The 20,750-nt window shown below is 42.9% G+C and overlaps 2 protein-coding genes across 3 annotated transcripts; one reads left to right on the top strand and one right to left on the bottom strand.

Annotated features, from left to right (window-relative positions):
• Nucleotides 1–904: 904 nt before the first annotated feature.
• Nucleotides 905–9,568, top strand: fus (FUS RNA binding protein). Its single transcript, XM_048245486.1, has 11 exons — nt 905–909; nt 1,480–1,649; nt 1,850–1,994; nt 2,245–2,561; nt 2,922–3,096; nt 5,252–5,286; nt 8,082–8,191; nt 8,741–8,870; nt 9,039–9,143; nt 9,313–9,363; nt 9,552–9,568. Exons 1-11 carry the CDS (start codon nt 905–907, stop codon nt 9,566–9,568), a joined length of 1,260 nt encoding a protein of 419 aa, XP_048101443.1.
• A 2,161-nt stretch (nt 9,569–11,729) lies between these two features.
• ramp2 (receptor (G protein-coupled) activity modifying protein 2) lies at nt 11,730–17,533 on the bottom strand. Of its 2 annotated transcripts, XM_048245054.1 has the most exons (6): nt 17,331–17,533; nt 16,269–16,369; nt 15,616–15,670; nt 13,736–13,774; nt 13,379–13,556; nt 11,730–13,293 (listed from the first exon to the last, which is right to left on the bottom strand). In XM_048245054.1, the coding sequence occupies exons 1-6, from the start codon at nt 17,419–17,421 to the stop codon at nt 13,044–13,046; spliced, it is 714 nt and encodes a 237-aa protein (XP_048101011.1). In that variant the 5' UTR covers nt 17,422–17,533; the 3' UTR covers nt 11,730–13,043. The 2 variants fall into 2 exon arrangements, with proteins under 2 accessions (XP_048101011.1, XP_048101012.1); XM_048245055.1 differs by lacking the exons at nt 15,616–15,670; nt 16,269–16,369; nt 17,331–17,533 and adding an exon at nt 13,957–15,583.
• Between the last annotated feature and the right edge of the window lie 3,217 nt (nt 17,534–20,750).

Raw genomic sequence — 20,750 nt, 5'->3', positions numbered from 1 at the left:
TATAACATACTTACACCAGCAATAAATCAATAGAAAGTAAATCCAAGAGCAACATTCCATGAAATTAAAGGTGTAGTTTTATAATAAACATACTTACACCAGCAATACATTAATACAAAGTAAATCCAAGAGCAATATTCCATGATATTGTATTATGTGCGTATTGTGAAGCTGTTCTAAGGATGTCCGCTCAACCTGCGCACGTCACGGTTGTGTGGCGCAGTGCTGTCAGTTCTCTGCAAGCTTTGTAGACATCAGCTGTTTGCATCCAGATAAGGCAGCAGCCGTGGATATGGCGTCTAGTGGTACGTGTAACTTATATGTTGCCTAACAGCTCGATGTAGTTCACACTGTTCTCTGTTTTTTTATATTGCAGTGTCTGCGTGACTGTCAGCAATAGGTTATTATCAAATGTAATAACGTAAACCGATGCAAATTATCGCTTGTTCGATGCTAGGACTGCAGAAGGTTGTTAGCTATCGTTAGCATTTACTAGCATCTAGCCGTGTGACCCGAGTGCTTAGTTAACGTTTATGCTGTAATCTCATGTCTTCCTGAAAGTGTGTTGTTGCAAGAATATCAGTGTGACATTATTTAAAGTGATGTGAATTACAATAAAGTTAGAGTCAGGAGATTTAGGTAATCCTGAAGAACATGTCGGATCCCACCATTTTGTTCGCTAAGTCTCGTCTGTGCTTAATGATAAGCGTCACTCTGCCTAGCTACGTTCCCGTGACCTACATTTAATATATCCATGCAGACCCGCTGAACAGAATTATTTGTACGACGCATGTGTCGTGATAGTAATGTGTTACTAATAATTGCAGTAACGCATGACCAAATTGACTCAATAATGTGATAGTAGTTAGCTAGGCTAGTTTGCTATAACGTTAGTCAACGCTAGATGCCGTTTGGTTGCTATGGAGCAGGGGATACATCATTTCTAGTTATGGTATAGTCTATGGTTCTAGCACAGCTGCTATTACCCTCTGCTGCAATATTGTGACATTGCGCTTTTTACACTTTTTTTAAAAATGAACAGCAACTTAAATTGAACAGTGAATTACACTGCTGTAAAATAATAAACGGCGAATTATGAATTAATGTTAACCTCCAAAATGAATGTGCTAGACAGCCTATGACCCCCCAGCCAAAACCAAGCCACTTGATAATCTCACTGAATTGAGCCGGAAACCTGAATGTATTTGATTGGTCTAGTTGGAACATTGTTTGCCAGATTTTTTGATAGATTTTCTCTTTTCCCAGATTATTCCCAGAGTTCATCCCATGGGTAAGTGGACATTTTACTGAGGCTGTAGTCTGTTGTGGATGGATAGATTACTTACAAAAGCTTAGAAAAACAAGACAGAATTTTTTTTAATTTTGATAATATATTGATAGATATATCAAAGATTTTGATAATATATTGATAGAAGTGGTTTGTGTGGCTTACTGTTATGTGTTGTCTTGGGTCAACAGATATGGGGCTTATGGTGGACAGTCGGGTGGTGGTGGTGGCAGCTTTAACCAACCCCAGGGCCAGAGCTACGGCCAGCAGCCCTACAGTGGCTACAGCCAGAGCCCTGAACAGTCCTCAGCCTCTTACAACCAGGGCAGCTACAACTCCAGCTACGGGCAGTCTCAGTCAGGTGCCTGAATTTACATGGAGGGGCGCTGCTAGAAAATTTGGGCCCTATGACAGATTAATTCTGGGGCCCCCTGTCATTCCGGGGCCCATAGAATCGTCCTAACTAAACCCCCCCCCCCCCCCCAGCGGCGCCCCTGTCTACATGTCCTAATGTGACCTTGGACTGCCTGTGACCAACTTCTCCTGCTTGATTCCCCTCAGGTGGATATGGCTCTCCGCCTCCATCCCAGGGCTATAATCAGTCCAGTCAAGCCTACAACCAGCCTTCCCAGAGTGGCTACTCCCAGCAATCCTCCTACCCCAGCTATGGCCAGCAGCAGTCTGCTTCTCCTCCCTCTGCCCCCAGGTCAGTAATGAGGAAGACGTCATGATGGAAGAGAATCTACTCTGTAGTATTAATATAGTCATTTAGGATGTGATAGTCTGCCACATAGCTGTCATTTACAGACATACATGTAACAAACTGAACAATGTCTATCCATCCGTATCTATATAGTGGTAAAACCAGGTCTGTTGTCAGAGTTTGACCTTGTTGTTTGTTGCTCTGTATATGCATGTAACTGCATTTGTTTTCTGGTTCTGGATTGTTTTCTCAGCTATGGCAGCAGCTCCCAGTCATCCAGTTATGGATCCCAGAGTGGCGGTTACGGGAGTAGTGGTGGACAGGGTGGAGGTTACAGCGGTGGCAGTGGTGGACAGGGTGGAGGTTACAGCAGCGGAGGCAGCTACGGCAGCAGCGGGCCTCAGAGCGGAGGCTATGGTGGGAGCAGCGGCGGCCAGGGTGGAAGTTACGGGGGCAGCGGGGGACCGCCGCCATCACAGCACGGGGGTTCGGCCTACAGCCAGACGCCAAACTACAGCTCGCCCCCACCACAGAGCTACGGACAGCAGAGCCAGTACGGTCAGGGAGGAGGTAAAATGCTGATCTTTTTGTTGTGTGTAGGTGCTGTTTCATTTGGCTGCAAAGCCTGCATTGTGCTTTTTACATTTACACTGCTTGGATAACTTGGACCCCCCCTAAATATATATAATAAATAAAATAATAATAATAATAATAATAATAATAGTTGTTCAGCTAATAGGCCATGGTAACATCAAAATGTATTTGAGAATCAGGATGGGGGAAAAAACGATATATATATATATATATATATATATAATATACATATATATAAAAAAAGTGTTAAAAACCTAAAAATCTGCTTACGTGTTTAGTAGCATATGATGCAAAATAAGTTGCCCATGGGTTTCCTTTGATGTGTCCTTTCCCTAGGCTATGATGCCCCGGACTCCCCCACAGGAGACAGTGGGGCAGGAGGCTTCAGGGGTTTGGACGGCGGGTTTGGTGGCCGAGGCCGCGGAGGCGGCCGGGGCTTTGGAGGCCGTGGAGGAGATGGGGGGTTTGAGAGGGGAGGCCGTGGAGGACCCAGAGGACCAGGAGTCATAGGGTAAGCATCGAGCCATGCTCTCTCTCCCCTCACTGCACAGTCCCACAGGCAGCTCATGTCAAGGTGCATGAATTAATCTAATACTCCAGATGTTGGAGGGTACGTGACTCAGCAAATGAAAGTATAGAAGTGCTAAAATGCCTATTCCTAATTGTCCAGCCTTCTCAAAAACTAATTTACTTGAGATATGGTATGTGTGAAGTGTGAGCTGTGGTCACCTAAGTTCTGGTAACCTAATGGATGTACACTACCTGGACCTTCATATGATGGTAAGAATGGCCAACAAATCAGGTGGCATGAAGCTGTAACATGGTTTTATTGTGTTCACAATGTTTGAAAAGAAAAAAACATCTCTAATACTATTGCTACCAAAGAGACTTCTTACTGTTTGGGGTTGTCCTCACTTCAACTGGTAACAAGCGTTACATGAGGTCTAAACACTAGAGGGTAAATTGCTTCTGGAAAGACTGAGGTAACACAGATCATATAACGGATTTTGGGTTTATTGTCTCTACCACACCATTGTGATCCAGTCTTGCTGTGCTTTAAATATCTAACTCGCACATCTCAACAAGTACAAAGCACAAGTTCTGGCTAATCTTTGTTATATTTGAATCTTGTTGGCATCATCTCAGTGGATGATGAAGGTATCTGTGACCTTTAACCTTTGAGATGGTAATCCTCTGAGCTTTGTGGACTGCCATCCCAGTCTCCACCAAGTATTCTCACCGCTCAGTGTTGTCTGACCGTAGCTAGGAAAGTCTGTGGTTCACAATGCTTAAAGGGGGACTCAGAAAATATCGATCACTAGAGCCCTAAACTAAACTAAACCATGTGGCTCCTCGGGGAGTCTTCAGCATTGATCACAGCAGCTTTGAACTGAGACATCTGACTGTGACAAGGAACACTGACTTTATATGTGATTCAGTGCAATGGTGTGTTACATATGTGAGCAATCCTGTCAAGAGCTTAAGTAAAATACAGCAGGAAACATTTTGTCCTTTCAGAAAGTAACTCGGCACTCACCAAAGGGTTAGGGCCCTGTAATCCAATGTCAGACCAGGTGTTTATAACCACAGCATGCGAACTCCAAAACAGTGTCACGCATTACACTTGAATCCTTAAGTTACATTTGGATGCACTCTTTTCTTCCAAACCTATGTAAAGGCACTGCTGCAGACTTTCTACACTAGAGGTAGAGGTAAAAAGTACACACGTTAGACATACCGCTCAGTTTGGATGTTTTTGTAGCTCATTATTACCGAAACAAAAAACTGCTCTGTAGTCCTAAATGCTGGTAACTGTACTAAATTGAGAATGGTATTAATATTAACCTATTTACTGGTTGTAACACATAAGTGTTCGTGGCATTGGCTCACATTTGTCATGGTCCTTGATCCCTTACCTCTCCTCCCTCCTCCTGCAGGGTGACAGCCATATGTGATGAATGTTTTAATTATTCTACCAATCTCCTCCTAGGGTCTCACGTCCATCAGGGCGTGTTGTGCTTGGCTTTGCTTTAAAAGTAGGAGGGGTAGGGCACAAGGGGCTAGCCTGCAAATATCCTAATGGGGCTCTGACAGGGTAGCCACAGTTGCAGGGAAAGGGTTTTTAGAATAAATCTATGTGAAAATGGGACTTGATATGGTATTGAAGCAGAGTTAACAGCTCAAACACAACAACTCAAAACCAGCAAGTCATGCGAAGTGATCAAAGGAAAGAGAGCAAAGAAATGAATTCATAATAGATGTGATTGGTAACGTTTGGTTGTTGTATTGAGTGGTGACTCAATGAACTTGGTAAAAAGGGCAATTAAAGTCTCACCAAAAAGAAAAGTCCGTCAGAATGCCAAAGCATCTTTCAGACATCTCCTCAGTGGGATAAGCAGTTGCTAAGAGATGTGATCCTGAAAGATAATCATTTGCTACTGCTGCTGCTGTTAAATCTAAGGGTTAGAGGCATTTGAAATATTGACATGAGGGTCGGGAAAGGAGCAGGCGAGAAGAAAAAAGAAAAGAGGGAAGAGGGGTGGAGATGGAGTCACTGAAGGGTGGTCCTGACCCCCTCAAAGCCACATTGTGTGGGGGAGCAGGGAAGGTCGGGCTCACACACACCAGAGGCCCAATCGTCTTGCTTCTCTCTCCCTCTCCATCAGCACGGCCGATCGAGGAGGATTCAATAAGTTTGGTGGTAAGTGACAAACTCTTTAAATGAGACTCTAGAAGGGTTTACAAAAAAGAGGGCTTTCTCCAGCATGTCTGATCCACACATGGGAGGTTACTCTACTTAACAGTGGGGGAAATCAACTATTCAGTTCATGCTTTTCATATTATGCGATTGACTAAAAGACAAAAGGACTATAAAGAATGGCTTCTTCCAGTCAATAATACCTGTATGGTTAGACGTAAAATGTAGATATGTCAAATGACAATCTCTAAATTGATAAATTCGTCTGTATCATGTTTGTTGTGTGTGTTCATTGTGGTTGTGGTTGCACATGGGCTTTGGGTGTGTCTTAGGTGTATGTGTATGGGGGGCCTGGCTTTCATGTGCATCAAGAACACAGGCTGCTTGATACTGCCATACACAATAATATGTTCATAACAAAATGCGATCAGATGGTTAGCTGTTAATGTTATATATATATATATTGATGATTCTTTCCACTTGGTTGGTTTTGTTACCAGTAGATATGTCGTGATATTTAATAGATCTGGGTCAATGGTCATGGTAAATTAGATCAAACTCGCAAGTTTTTTTGTTTTGTTTTTTGTTTGTTTTCCAAACTTGTCGACTTTGACTTCATATTTGACTACCATCCTGGATGTCCAATCTGTGACTGAGTTTGTCAGGGGTTTGAGTGGAGGAATGCGAAGATTTTAAGATTACCTTCAGACGAGAAAGTCTCAGGCTAATCAAGATGTCTTGCATACAGAAACCCTTGGGAATACCTTTTCACATCATATGCTATTGCATAAATAAAAACACGACAAATACCAAGTCTTGGCATGTCTCACTTAAGTGTTTGCCTTCAAACACTGATGTGGCGTCTTGTCCAGATGTATCAAGTGTACCAGCAATATTTGGTACTGTCACAGAAGCAAAATGTACCAAAGTTGAGTTGATTTCAGTCATGGATGTGTCCTGCACACATGCAATACTGGTCCATTGGTTGATCTTGTGAACTGCTGCCCAGACACACTGAAGAAACAAAAGAAATCTGCCTTTGTACGTTGGGGAATGATTCATTTACTTGTCATCACATTTTGTTATTGGGAGCCCAACACTACCAGAGGTATTGTGCAAGTCCACTGGGTGTTTGCTGGATTAGCTTTGGGTTGCACTGCAATGCATTCTGATTAGTGCTTTGTTTCCTTGGTAAGAGTCATTTTCAATGCACATGTTTCTCAGAGGAGCTAGGAGTTGATGTGTGTTTCCATTATGCTGGTAGAATTGTTCTGTTGTATCCAGTTGAACTTACAACATTTACATTTATTTATTTATGCGTTTATGTACAGTACAAATGTACATTGGTATGCGTGGCCTTTTGGACCGAGAGTTTTAGCACCTTTCTCCACAACCTCAGAAACATAAAAACCTAGAGGTACTCAACCCTAAACCTCAGCAGATGTTAAGTACTCAACCCTAACCCTCAGCAGATGTTATGTACAGTGCGTTGGAAATGCTATCTTTATTACATGTATTTGCTTAGTTCAGTTGGTCTGCAAAACTGAGTTCCCAAATGTTCAAACCAAACAAGCTGTCATTTCCGAATTTATTCTGCAAGGCAGCTTAATAATCCTTGAAGGACAAGACCCAGAGGTCCTTTACTTGAAAACTCATGGATGTCCAGAAATGCAAATTCAGAGTGCTTTGTTGACATGCCAAAAGACAATTTAGAGCATTTTGTAGGAGTGTCGAAATATGGGTTTGGTGAAGGTGGGATAAACCTTCACAGACACAGACAAAATCTCTGGATCTGTTTGAGTGAATGTGAAAGCCTCTTGAGCTGATGAACTGTATGCACAATGTAACATCAAGGAAATAAGCTGGTGATGAAAGATTTATTGCTGTTTCACAACGTCTCTCCCATGATTGTTACTTTTTTTTGTTTGTTCTTTTTTATGTGATGTGGCATTAATCAAAATGCAATATAAACACCTAATGGGACTTGGGGAGAGATCAGCCGAGGTTTGCAAAGCATGGTTGACCTCTGTCTACCTTTTCACAAAATTATGAAATAGTCTTCAAAAATCACAAGGATGTGTAAAATGAATGTTGCCCTCTCCAACTGTGACAAAAAATGCTTCCATCTACACAAGGAAAATGCAAATATGGTTTTGGATATGGTACCTTTTTTGGTGATAATACCTGTAATAGCACTGTGAGAACTGTAGGAGTGTGTTGGTAAATCAACTCATGAGTCTGACAACTTCTGAGATCAGTCATGAATCAGCAGTTTAGCCATGTGTGTGCTTGTATGGGTGTACACATACATTTGTAAGTGTGTGAGGCGGTCGGCGTTGATGTGTGTGGTTCTGCGTGTGGTCAATGTGAAGCCTTAAGGGATTGGGTGGACTACAGTTAGACCTGCGGTCTAAAAGGCCAACCCTGTTCTACAGTTTCCAGAAGGAAATGCGAAGCATGCTCAGAAGTGAGGGAGATACTTTTTAAGGGTTTATCTATTTGAGTTGTGTTGGTGTATCTATTTGGGTGTTTCCTGCAAACAGCTAATGTTCCTCCCTCTGTCTTGTCAGGCCCCAGACCTGGAGGAGCTGGAGGGCCAAACTCAAGTAAGTAGCTTATAGTCACCCAAACCAGCACTACCTATAGTTACCACTTCAAATATGTTAATGCTTAGAGACCTGGCCCTACCACCAGACGTTTTTGTGCCTTGTTGCTTATATCCGTTTTCAGTTTTTGTAGGTGTGGATCACAATGTATATCTGTGTATTAATGTATGCCTCTCTCTCTCTTTTCCACAGTGCAAGATCAGGATAACTCTGACAACAACACCATCTTCGTCCAGGGTCTGGGTGATACCTACACCGTGGACGCAGTGGCTGACTACTTCAAGCAGATTGGCATCATCAAGGTACATCTGCCTTTTCTCTTTGGTCATTTCAGTTATGTTTAGCCAAATATCACATGCACAGGTGTTTGACCTGGGGACAGTCGTGGCCTTACTGGTTAGGGCTTCAGGCTTGGAACCGGAGGGTTGCCGGTTCGATCCCCGACCAGTAGGAACGGCTGAAGTGCCCTTGAGCAAGGCACCTAACCCCTTACTGCTCCCCGAGCGCCAAATGTCCCAAAGACCAAATGTCTCTCACAGGATCAAAAGAGTATATATATACTTATACTTATACTTATACTTACTTGACTCACAAGTGTTCAGCTTGTTAGCAACTGTTTTGGCTGCAAACCTTGGCCTCCACCTCTCCACAGTGCTAGCATTAAAATGTCTCTTCAAACATTTTTCTCATTTCATGCAGGCAATTTTGGAATGTATGTTTCCTGAAGTATACTTCCTAATCATTACTATTATTGTTTTTATATTGCAACAGAAATGTGCCTCTATCAAGGTCATTTTTCCAGGTCAACATTGGTGTTAGTGCTCACTTCATTCTCTCCCTTCGCATCTCAGATCAATAAGAAGACAGGCTTGCCCATGATAAACCTCTACACAGACCGCGACAGCGGCAAGCTGAAAGGAGAAGCCACCGTCTCCTTCGATGACCCGCCCTCAGCCAAGGCAGCCATTGACTGGTTTGATGGTAAGTTGGATTCATTGGTCAGTTCTCCTATAGCGATAGATTTGGACTTATCTGGCATGTCTGATTGGCAAGGTGGCTAGTTGGCAGGTTTTGTATTGCTGTTGTGTTCATCAGAATCGTCTGGCCCACAGTGTGTTCTGATGTCTTCTTCCAACTTGAATTGAATAGGGAAAGACTTTAACGGGAACCGCATAAAGGTGTCCTTTGCCACCCGGCGGTCAGAGTTTGGACGCGGTGGAGGAGGAAGCCTGAGAGGTGGTCGAGGCAGAGGGGGTGAGTTGTTGTGTGCGCGTGTGTGGGTGTGTGTGGGTTGTGTGATTAAAAAGGCGTGTGTTATTAAAAGGTGACTTGATTTGATTAGTCCTTGTGCAGCACGATATTGGGGGTCAGTCCCCGCAGAGTGCGGAGTCTCGTGCAGAGCGTGTGCTGTCCCCTCCTGCAGGGCCCATGGGCCGGGGAGGATTTGGAGGTGGTCGAGGAGGAGGATTCCCAGGCAACAATGGAGGAGGAGGAGGAGGAGGAGGCGGCGGGCGGTGGTGGTGGTGGTGGGCAGCAGAGAGCTGGAGACTGGAAGTGCTCCAATCCGTGAGTTTGTGGCCATTTACTGTTGATTGGTCTTGCAGGTCCAGGTTTAGAAGTGCATGTCACTTCTATTGGTAATGTGGTCATATATTGATGCAGGACTTGTGGGAACCTGAACTTCTCCTGGAGGAATGAGTGCAACCAGTGCAAAGGCCCTAAACCAGAGGGAGCTGGAGGGATGTCACCCTTGGGAGGTGAGAGAGGAATTGATGGATGGATGGATGGATGGATGGATGGATGGATGGGCAAGCAAAATAATGGGTTTTAAGTTGGGGAGTTTTCTGCATAGATGTTAGAGTTTTTTTAAACACTAAACACTTTAAACAACAATCTTTCACAACTATAGAGCTTGTAATGAGTTTAACAGTAGCAGCTTATCAAAGTTTGTAAAAGCAATACAATGTTAATGCAGCCAAGAGAAAGACTTTTTTTTTATAAAGTTTTTTTTTATCTCTCTGTTTGCAGGAGGAGGAGGAGGAGGAGGGGGCTTCGGGGGAGACAGAGGGGGCAGGGGTGGCTTTGATCGCGGAGGATTCCGAGGTCGTGGGGGAGACCGCGGGGGATTCAGAGGGCGCGGTGGGGACCGTGGAGGCTTCGGCCCAGGAAAAATGGATGGAAGGTGAGCAGTCTTTTCCTTGCTGTGAAATAAAAATCATACTGATACTGTAACTCTCATGTGTCTGACAACCACTGTGACTACACTGCTATCAGGATTACACTGATTATGAGGGTGGGTGAGGATAATGAGAGTGCTGCTTTTGGTGCGCTCGCAGGTCAGACCACCGGCACGACCGCAGGGACCGTCCCTACTAAACTGGAACCTGGATCCGAACCTTCACTCCTGCACCAGTTGCCACTCCTCAACCTCATCTTGGGACCAGCAATGACTCTTCCTCCCCTTTTATATACAGTGTTTTCAAGTTCTTGCTTTGAATGTGTTCATGTCCTGTGTGGGGAATCAGGACCTACTTTTTGGATCATGTGACACATACAGACACACACACACACACCAATTTACTCACATATTCTTCTATTTATCTCCGAGGATAGTGTTACTTTGACCTGCATCCATGTGTTCAAGTGTTTGTGTTACTTTAATCTCTCTTGTTAGTGTTTGTTGGGTTTAATATTTTGGTATACAGAATGTGTTACAGAACTAAAAGAAACTACACTAATTGTATGACTCTACTTTCCTTTTTATAGCAACAATAGAGTGAGTGGTTGCTGACTGGGTGTACATATGGAGAAACAATTTTGAAGATGTTTTTACATGATTTTATATGGCTCATGATTCTTATGACAACAGCTAATCCCTAGTGAGTTTGATATCACAATTCTTTTTTGCACTTTGTTTAAAGGTACAATTGAAGACTGGAGAATGACATTATGGTCTTTAGCCTCCGGAGGGCAGTCTTTCAACTACTTTCCACTGCTTTGGAATTCCAAATTTACACATTTTAGTTCTCAGAGCCAATTCTGCCAGTCAACAGCTGGCAATGAAGCCTGTGAGAGGCATAAGTTAGGATAGCAGCCGTATTCCGGGCCTACCACAGAGAATGCCTGTGTCTCTGGCATCCGCACCAACACAAAAACTGAAGCTTTCCTTTGAGAAGTTGCCTTTTGCAGGTGTGGTTGTGTCACCATAAAGTCAAAGGGAATGTTGCATCCAGTTGCATCCCACTAGCAGGCATGGGAACACAGAGTCTGGATGAACACCAGGAGTAACAGAGGACTGAGTTGGAATCTAATGTGTATACAATATAGTGTGATGAAAGGGCATATTCAACGGGAACAGTATGATGACCTAATGTACATAGCTCCCCAAATCTCTCCCCAATGACCAGTTCACAAAACACAGATGTCCAAGATCCTCTGCGGGTGTTCAGGGTCAAGAATGAAAGCGCTTTTGTATGTAGAACAGATTATATTGTACTTCTGGTCTAATCTCCATCCTGTCTCTGTGTAGATTATAACTTGATTAACCAACACTTCACATTGATAAGAGGTGAAATGTGTATCGTTACATCATTTTTACCCCTCATATCAATCAATCAGTCATTTTTTAATCCAATAGAGAAATTTACATTATTTAAGTGCTGACTCCAAGGTGTTGTTATTCCAAGAGAATGGTTTTGCTACATTACAGGTTTACAAATGGAATCAACAAACACTGAAGCCATTGAGGAAGGGAAGCACAATGACCGGTTTACAAACTCTTAATTTATCCTGAACAATACATGACACACTTCATGTTACAAAGTACATCAACAGCATGAGTACACAAAGAGTAAATATTTATTTGGTCATTCAAACTGAAAGACTCTCATTGGCTTTCATTGTCATACAAAAACAGCATATTGCCATTACATTGTTATTGCATTATTATGTTATCTAAAAATATATCTACGGCATGGACAAATATACCAAACCGGGTGCCAGAGATGAGAGGAATCCTGAGGGTACTGCCAGGCGCAAGCCTTGCAACCCTCATTAGGGGACAATGCCCGGAAAACATTTCTTGCCATTGTGCTGCTGAGGCTTGTCCTCAACCCTGACCCCCCACTTCCTCTGCTAATCGGAGCAGTCCATTCGGGCCATCCTCAACGCGACTGGCCTATCGTTGGAGAGCACACCCTGATTTTCCTATCAGATGATGCTGGCCACTATTCTTATCCCTGCTACATTCATCAGTTAGGTAAGCAGTTGGCTAATGGAGACTAGAAAAACTTCTCTTTTCCCAGTTATTACCATTTCAAAATACATATTATTTATTATTATTATTTATAATACCATCATTGGCTGCAATGCCCTCGTCTTGTGTTTTTTTTTTTTTTTTTTTTTTTTCCTGCGGGTATCTCAGTTGGGACAAACAATGGCCCTGTCACTCAGCAAGCCTTTGGGGCCTTTGTCATCAAAGTGATGCCAAAATTACTTAAGTGCTTTGAAAATAATGTTTATATGAATATATAATTGACTGACAACCTCTATCCTGTACATTAGTTTAAAATATGTAAGTGGCAGATTCTTAAATGGGTAGTTCCCGTTCTGAAATACTCAATCTAGAAAAAACATCATAAAGCCAGCCAAGTATTGGAGACCGTTTTCATCTCCTGTCCACTTCAACAATGTGCAATTCACCCCAAATGACATCACTGAAGACATAATTTCTAGTCAAAACTAGATTCCAGAGTTCACTTTAAGTTAGGCCACTTCTGATTGGTGAGCATGCCTGGTGCATGAGAAGCACATCATTCCAGTGAGGTAAGCTTCACTATCTATCACACAAAGAGGATGATATAAATATAAAAATCATGTGACATTAACCATTGGGAAAAAGTTGTGGGCTGCACAATTATTATAATTGCATTAGTTCAAATTGTTATTACAACTGAAAATCAAATAATTGTGCAGCCTTATGTCCAAGGCATTGTGTTAAAAAAAAAAAAAAAAACATAATTTGGCATCACTCCAATCTGAATGGATGGAGACAGCAGAGCATGAGATGAGCTGCTTGAGATGATGTTGGAGAAGTGTGTGTATGTGTGTGTCCAAAGCAGCATGGGCAGCAGCGTGAGCAACAGTGACCACACGTCAGGACCTGCCGTCTCCATTCTTGGTCTTCAGCACAACGAGGATGACCATGGCAGGGATGAGGCAGATGGGCGTCATGACCAGGGCAAACACGATGCTGGGAGGTGGGTCCCTCAGCTCCTCCACGGCACAGTCTTGAAAGAATGTGGTGTGAATGTCAACAAAAACCTTCTCCACATCAGGATTAGGCCATGGAATCAGCAGACAGTCAGCGATCTCCTCTGTGCACTCTGTGAAGGTGTTGTAAGGCCTATGGCATTTAAAGGAGAGTTATTAGTTGTAAGTTTCCTTCCACACTGGATTAATATTAAATAAATATCAGATAGCCTACTTACTCTTGCACCATATGCCACTGACAAAGGTTTGTGTTGTTAAACTGATTCATGGCACTTATAAAAGGGTGGTAACAAACGTGGTCATGTAGAGCTTTGTAGCATTCACTCCTTGCTAGGCCAAATTCCTCACAGACAGAACAGTAGTACTCCCGACAATGAGTGGTTTTATTACCACAATCTGTAAGGTAACGGTTAAAAAAATCAGCTTATTTCATATAAATTGCTTAGGCAAGTAGGCTTAATACCAGTTTGGCGCCTTCATCTAACCAGTTAATAATTTAAATGCTTATTAATGCCCTTTCTGAGACCTAATGATGAGGACAACGATAAAAAAAAAATCTTTTTTTTTTATCTTACCGTATGTCGTTCTGTCGGATTTCACCATTCCGTTGGTATCTAAAGAAAAGAGAACATTCCTTGTGAATGAAGGGAGACATGTTCTAGAAGGCTATTCAACTTTAAAATACAAGCCTGCATCGCGATCTCCAGCCAGAACTAGTGACTCCGTGCAATATTTTGACAGAATTCATGAAGGAAGAGCATGGTATACGTTTACAGTCCAGTTTAATCACACTTACGGAAGAAAACAGAGAGGAACACTCCTAAAAAAGTCAGGGTTCCCCTCATGACAGAGAAATCGAAATCGAGGCGGGACTTGCTGACCGTCTGCAGAGGCTTCCAAGCGTGCCGAACAGCACAGGGCATAACAGGAAATGCAAGAGGGTGGGAATGCAACGCGCTGTAACCTCCGGTTACCAGATGTTGGGGTCTTATCAGCGGTTACCAGTGGATCCTGACGGCGCCGGGACTGCCCACTTTTTGACCGCTCCTATCGCTCTTCCTTGCTCTTCCTTTCCATCTCCTCTCACGTCTCAGTTTTCATGTGGAGAGGTGGGTGGGTAATATTGTAGTTTGCCCTGTCCACGTTTCTTTTCCAAACGTAGGCAACCCAAGACCAGGTGCAAAACTTTCGAAGAAATAGCCTAATCTTTTTATTATTTTTCTTAGGCTACCTCTACTCGTCAATTGCAATTTCATACATCAGGTGCTTTTCTGAGTTTTCAACCATCATAAGAGGACACTTATTTCCTTGTCTGGCATGGCTGGGCCACAACATGCACCTTCTTAGACTTAGAACGTTTTGGACCAGTCACAGTTTCAGAGCTTTAGTTCAAAAGAAGTGAGGGAGGCGGTCCAGAGTCCTTAGTGAGCCAGGCGCTTTATGTAACATTTGCAGGCTGTTTGCCATGTGAGTGCAGTCTTGGTAAGACTTCAGACAACAAACAGTCTTTTCTGGACATATAAACTACAACTTAAAGACTTGTTAGAAATGTTCAGATCAAATTTTACCCTTTTGACTTATATATGCATTGGCAGCCGGTGCCTTTAGATTGCTGACTTGTTACAATGTGCTTTGGCTCAGTGTTATAAAGTGGTGTTGCTGTCCCTTGCCTGTCATATTGGGTTGGGTTGTGTTGTGTTTTGTAGGTTCGTTGTTAATGAGATTTTAACATGATCTGGTTGAAGGAGACGGACGCGTGGATATTGCTGACAATAAGGTTTTGATTAACCTTTGACACAGTCCATGTGTGGGCCATGTGGCCAGTCTCACTGGTCCTGCGCTGGCCGGCAAGCCTGCCCTGTGTGTTTGCTGGCCTGAAAAAGATTCCCCATGGCTGTTGCTCTTGGCAGTTAACTCAATATCTGTTGTGCATTTTCTCAGCAAGAGGCCCCTCCACAAGTATGTTTGTTCTATCTTGACTGACTTGATCTCCTGTGGACTTATGCTCACATCACATCTCACACATGATCACAGAAACCCATCTTGTGGAACACGGTCAAAAACACTGCTGCTTGCTTTAACCATAATTTCCCAAAGAGGTTAGAGAATCTTTCGTATTGTCAAGTTGATTGGTATCGACCTTTAGATACAGGAGAGGCGAGTGGAGAAGGTCCATTCCTTTGTTATTTGTCACATTTTCCCTTACATGCTTTCATCACTTGAGTCTTCATCTCGATGATGGTTTGATGTTGGAGGTACACTGGTGCGGAGTTCCATGACACCACTAAAGCTATAGGACCTGCCTGATTGACAAGGGATGTGTTTTGTCTTGTGTGTGTGTGTCTGTCAGTCTTGTATTTAAGGCATTACAGTATTTACTGGGCCTGGCCTTCTTTGAAGACATGATAGGGTTCAGCTTTCTGTGCATGCATATAGAGTAGAAAAAGGTTCTTACTCGGCTTGTGTGTTTCATGTGTAGGCACTGGAGAAGAGGGACGGACAGTCTCGGTCTAAAAGTCAAGGAGGAGTTTTATGTCAAAATTCATTTCAAACTTACATTTGTGCTTTGTTTTGTGAAAATCAAGGTGGTTATCAAATCAAATAACTGAGTAAGGTTAGAAGTCACTAATGTGTCCCTTGTCTGTGTCTCGTCTTGCTGCAATCTATGAGAGGCCAGGCTGCTTGGTAAATATACACAATGATGGGTAGAAGATTTTAAATAACAGGTAAAAGTCTCACTACATTTTGATACACTCTCTTTCCACTCAATATGAGAGATCTTTGCTCCTGTGTTGTTGTAAAATGGGCTAATGATGTCTTATTCATAAGGCCCTAATACAATACCTGCTTTTGCTCACATATTATGGAGCAGTCACACACATTTTGTCCATTATAGCATGCTATTGACCTGATAGAAAATGATCATCTCAGTGGATTAGAATATATCCAGTATGGTACAAACATCCATCCCAGCTTCTTCCTCGGCTAACTGAACAAAAATCTGGGCTTGGCTGACTACATTTATCCAAAGAATTTGGAATGTATTGCATCCAACAGATTACAAGTTTAATATTGCAAAGACCCAAATCTTTAATGTAGATTTCTCACCCAGATTTGCTTGGTGCTCTCTGGATCCTTCCTGTCCCCCATGTTCTTGCTCTCATTCACCAGAGCCCTGATGTTTCCCAGCAGCAGGCTGGTGTAGATCACTATGAAGACAACACAGTCACACACAGGGCCTCTCAGAAAGAAGTCTTAATATAGCCACTCACAACACAGTGATGGTGTGTAATGTGCTGTTTCATTTACAGGCATGCGCGACACACACACACACACACATTTATTTATTCATTTAGCAAGTAGCTTACAAAATGCAGAATGAGAATGCAGAGGTTTAAGTCATTTGGTCGAACAAGATAGTGGTTGAAAGAAAAGGTGCTGCATACATGATAAGTGCAGCACACACACACACACACACACACACACACACACACACACACACACTACATAAATATAGCAAGGGAGTGAAATCTATGATATGTTAGACATATTTCTCTTCTAATTGAGATTCAGTGCCAAGTGAGTCAAAGAGTTGCTGAGTCTGTGGGGGACAGGGTGGGAAAGGATGCTCTCCTCCCATTCTTCCTGTGCAAAGGGTCTCGGGTGGTCATTTCCTGTACTCCTCACTGTGGTACACAGCAGTAAACACTGCCTCGCTAAGCCTAGCTATGGAAATTAATATTTCTCTCTCAAATTCATTGACATTACTGTAATATTTATTTACTGTAATATAACTATTATGTAACAGGTAATGTGTGCATGTAGGGGAAACAGCTTTTCTTAGCAACAACAAATAACTAATGTTGACTTCAGTTGTCAGTGTGTGTTCATTGTGTGTGTGTGTGTGTGTGTGTGTTCACTAGACTCATTTATTACCTCTACATCTGTTCCCCAACACACTCCCTCTGGCACTCCAAAACTGCCTGTGAGAATTCAACTCTCACGTCAGCTTAGCACAGCTACGCAAAAACCCAGTGGTCTAAAACAGCTCTGTCAAACTCTGTTTCTCCCTCTTTCTCTCTCTCTCGCTCCTCCTGTCTCTCTCTGTTCCCCCTTTTTGTTCTACATTTATTTCACCAGTAACAGTCGAGTAAGAATAACACAGCTTACCCCAGACGAGAGGAGAAGGAGCGGGGACCCAGGCTGAGGTTCTCATGGTGTCGGCTCGCCTCTGTCTCTCCTCGGCCAACTCTGAGCGCATGTGAGAGAGAGAAAGAGACACTCGCCTACGGCAGGAAAGCTCTATAAAAACAACAGGAAGTGTTAATTTCCTCAGATGGGTGGCGAACACTCACAATGGGACTCCAGCACCAGCAGCCTCTTATGCTCTCTCTCTCTCCCGTCCCACCACACCCAAATCCTTTTTTTTTTTCTTTCCATTTTCTGGTGTGAGCCCCTCTCTCTGCCCCTCTCTCTCTCTCCCTCTCTGCCTCTCAATCTTTCTCTCTCTCTCTCTCTCTCTCTTAGCCTTAGAATAAATATAATCTTCCATGCAGATTCCTCTATCTGCATCTAAGACACAGTCTGAACATTGAAGCCTTCCCTTGTTCAGATTTTACCTTGTTCAGATTTTACCTTTACCTTCAGGCGTCAAACACATACACTACGCTAATGTAAAGCACAATAAAATAATAATAATAATAATAATAATAATAATAATAATAATAATAATAATAATAAACCAGAGAAACATCCCAAATGCTCCTTGGGAACACTCAAGACCTGCTGGGTTTCCATATCTAACCCTGACTGAGAGAGACTCCATTAGGTCAATGTAAGCCATAGCAGTGTACCAAAGATCAGGACTTTCAGGCTAACATGTTCTCTTGGGAGAACATTGACACAAGTGTCCTACCACTGCTGGCAGCCTCTGAGAGACACCTGTCACTCTGGGCTATAGTGTATATGTACCATACTGACCCCGCAAAGCTGTGGCACTGTTTCTGGACCTGGCAGGGGTGGAACAGTGGAACTAAATGAATTTGAGCAATCTCTCTTAAACCTTTGGATTCAATTACTCTGTCAAGAGTCAGCGTGACAATTGATGTGTTAAGCTGCATATGAGTTCAAATGACCACCTCACCATTATAATTTTGCCAGATGTTGATGAAAGCCTTCTGAATGAAAACAGGTTATCTGTGTGAGTGTGTGTGTGAGAGAGTGTGTGTGTGTCATTGCGTTTCTTTGCCTTTGCGTATTTCCAATGTCTGTGTCTGAGTGTCTGTTCACTGCCTCAATACTGACTCTCGGCTATCTCTGCATTCCACCCCTACCACGCGTTTATCTCATTCACAAATACCTCCCTGTGGTCTGTGAACAGACACTGGGACATCCAGTCAAGCTTGGGAAGGGTTTATGAGAAGGCAAGCCTCTGCTTCGCTGATGTCCAGCGCAGCACTACCGCATGATGTTAGATAAATAACCACTGTGCCTCACTGAAGCTTAAGATCGTTGCCATGTGAACAGACATCGAATAGACTCGAAGCACCACATGTGCCTGAGTGCAAAACTCCAAGAGTGACCTGCTGTCTTCTCTTCCACTTCCTGGTAACTCCTTTCAGAAGTGTTTAGTTTTTTCTCCACAGATTTCAGGGACTACTGGTGGAAATTAAGCAATTGTTGCTATAACCTGGTCCAAGACATTTTCTCTTGTATTACAAGATTAATGTTTATATGTGCATTGTCCCTGTTTCAAATAAATACATTTCCATTCCAGTATACTTTAAATCTGACACTAAGTTTTTGTAAAACACGTTGATGGTATCCACTATGTGTTAAAAAGACAGTGTTTTCAAATGTTTCTCCGTCATCACAGACGTAGATGACATAGGTGTAGTCTGATTGCTACACCCTGAGCACTGCTGGAGAGAATCCAGTGAACCACATATGGGTCTCTCTCTCTCTCTTAGACCGCTGGGTCCGAACCAAAGACTCGGAGCTCATATAATGTGTTTTTGCTGTGTTAAAGATAAAGCCTGATGACAAACACCCCCCACCCCACCCCCACCCAGCGCTGGCCCTAAGGAATGGCTTTCCCTGCTGCTGACGCACGCGTGGCCCAGACGCTCTCGGTGACGCACAGCGCAACACATCATGCTGCACAATCACAGTGTTTACCGTTAACACAGCTCTGGGACTGGGCAGTGTTTTAGCTAAAGTGCACACACATACACACGCATATAATCACAAACACACACACTAACTCAGCTGTTCCCTTCCCTCTTTCCCTCTCAGCTGGGCTTGGACCAGGGCCTTGTGAGTTCAGAGAGGCAAAATTGTTTCCACATTTTCGTCCTAATCAGAGTTGAGTGTTTCTTCTCTTGCGCGCTGGCTCTCCGTTGATCGCACACTGTAACTGATTTAATGACCGAGGAACCGTGGTGTAAGAGCTGGCTAGAACACTTACTACAGGACAGGGGCCTAAGGAGGAGCTAAGGGTAACTAAAGGTCACTCTGCACCACAGACACATCCGATGTGGAACAACGCGCATGGGAGCACAACGCCATCGAGGATGACAATGTGTTTTATGGAGAATGATTTTTCGCTCACCAAAGACCCATGTTGTCTTACGCAAACATGACCAATCTCCTCAACAAATGTTGTCTCAGTATCAGCCAGATGTAGGCAGGGCCTGTATTACAAAACCAGATGATTGTGGTGATCACTACTTTGAAGCTTTCTGCAGATGTTTTCCTTCTTGAGTTGGTGGACATAAAGCCAATGTATGTGCACATAAAGCTTTACATAGAAAGGCCTAGGGATGTGATAGCCCAACAAGTTTGTCTTTGTTTGCCTTTTACCAGTGTTTTTTTGGTTACACTTTATTGACAGTGTCGACATAAGAGTGACATGACACTGTCATGAACGTGTCATAAACAAGTCATAAATGTTTATGACATAACGCTTCTGTTATTAAGCGACATTCGGTTTTTGTCATAACAAGTTAGGGTTAGGTTTAGAGTTAGGGTTAGGGATAGGGTTAGGATCAGGGTTAGGTTTCATGTGTCATGACAGTGTCATGTCACTCTTATGTTGATACTGTCAAGTAAAAGTGTTACCGTTTCTTTCAATTCAGTCAGAGCTATAATATTACATGCTTGGGCCACCTTGCAGTAGCCTTGTGATGGTTTATCATATCCTTGAGATCTCTTGAAATCATTGTGTAACTTGTCACAATAAACTTCAGGCATCTCTCAATTATTACTTTTTATATGAGTTTGTTCTGCAGGAATGTTTTGGTTCTGTCTCCACCCTGGGGGCAGTATGTTCTACCATGAACCTATACTTAGAAAACTTCATGTCTACTGAGGAGGTAGATGCAGAAACAAATACTGTTTCATACACATTCCTGGTGTACTTCAAGTCCAAATGATTGTGTTTGCGATCTAAATAGCATGTTTGGGTGATTGTTAATTTAGATAAACATATAGGCCTAATTACCATACATGTCAATTAAGAGAACATAAAATAATTAACAGGGTGTTGAAATCTATTCTATTTGTCTGTCAATCAAAAACTCCTGTTTTATC

The sequence above is a fragment of the Alosa alosa genome, chromosome 6 (assembly GCF_017589495.1).
Source record: "Alosa alosa isolate M-15738 ecotype Scorff River chromosome 6, AALO_Geno_1.1, whole genome shotgun sequence".
NCBI lineage: Eukaryota > Metazoa > Chordata > Actinopteri > Clupeiformes > Clupeidae > Alosa > Alosa alosa.
Note: the sequence above shows the minus strand (reverse complement) of the source record. Positions and strands in the feature narration are given on the sequence as shown.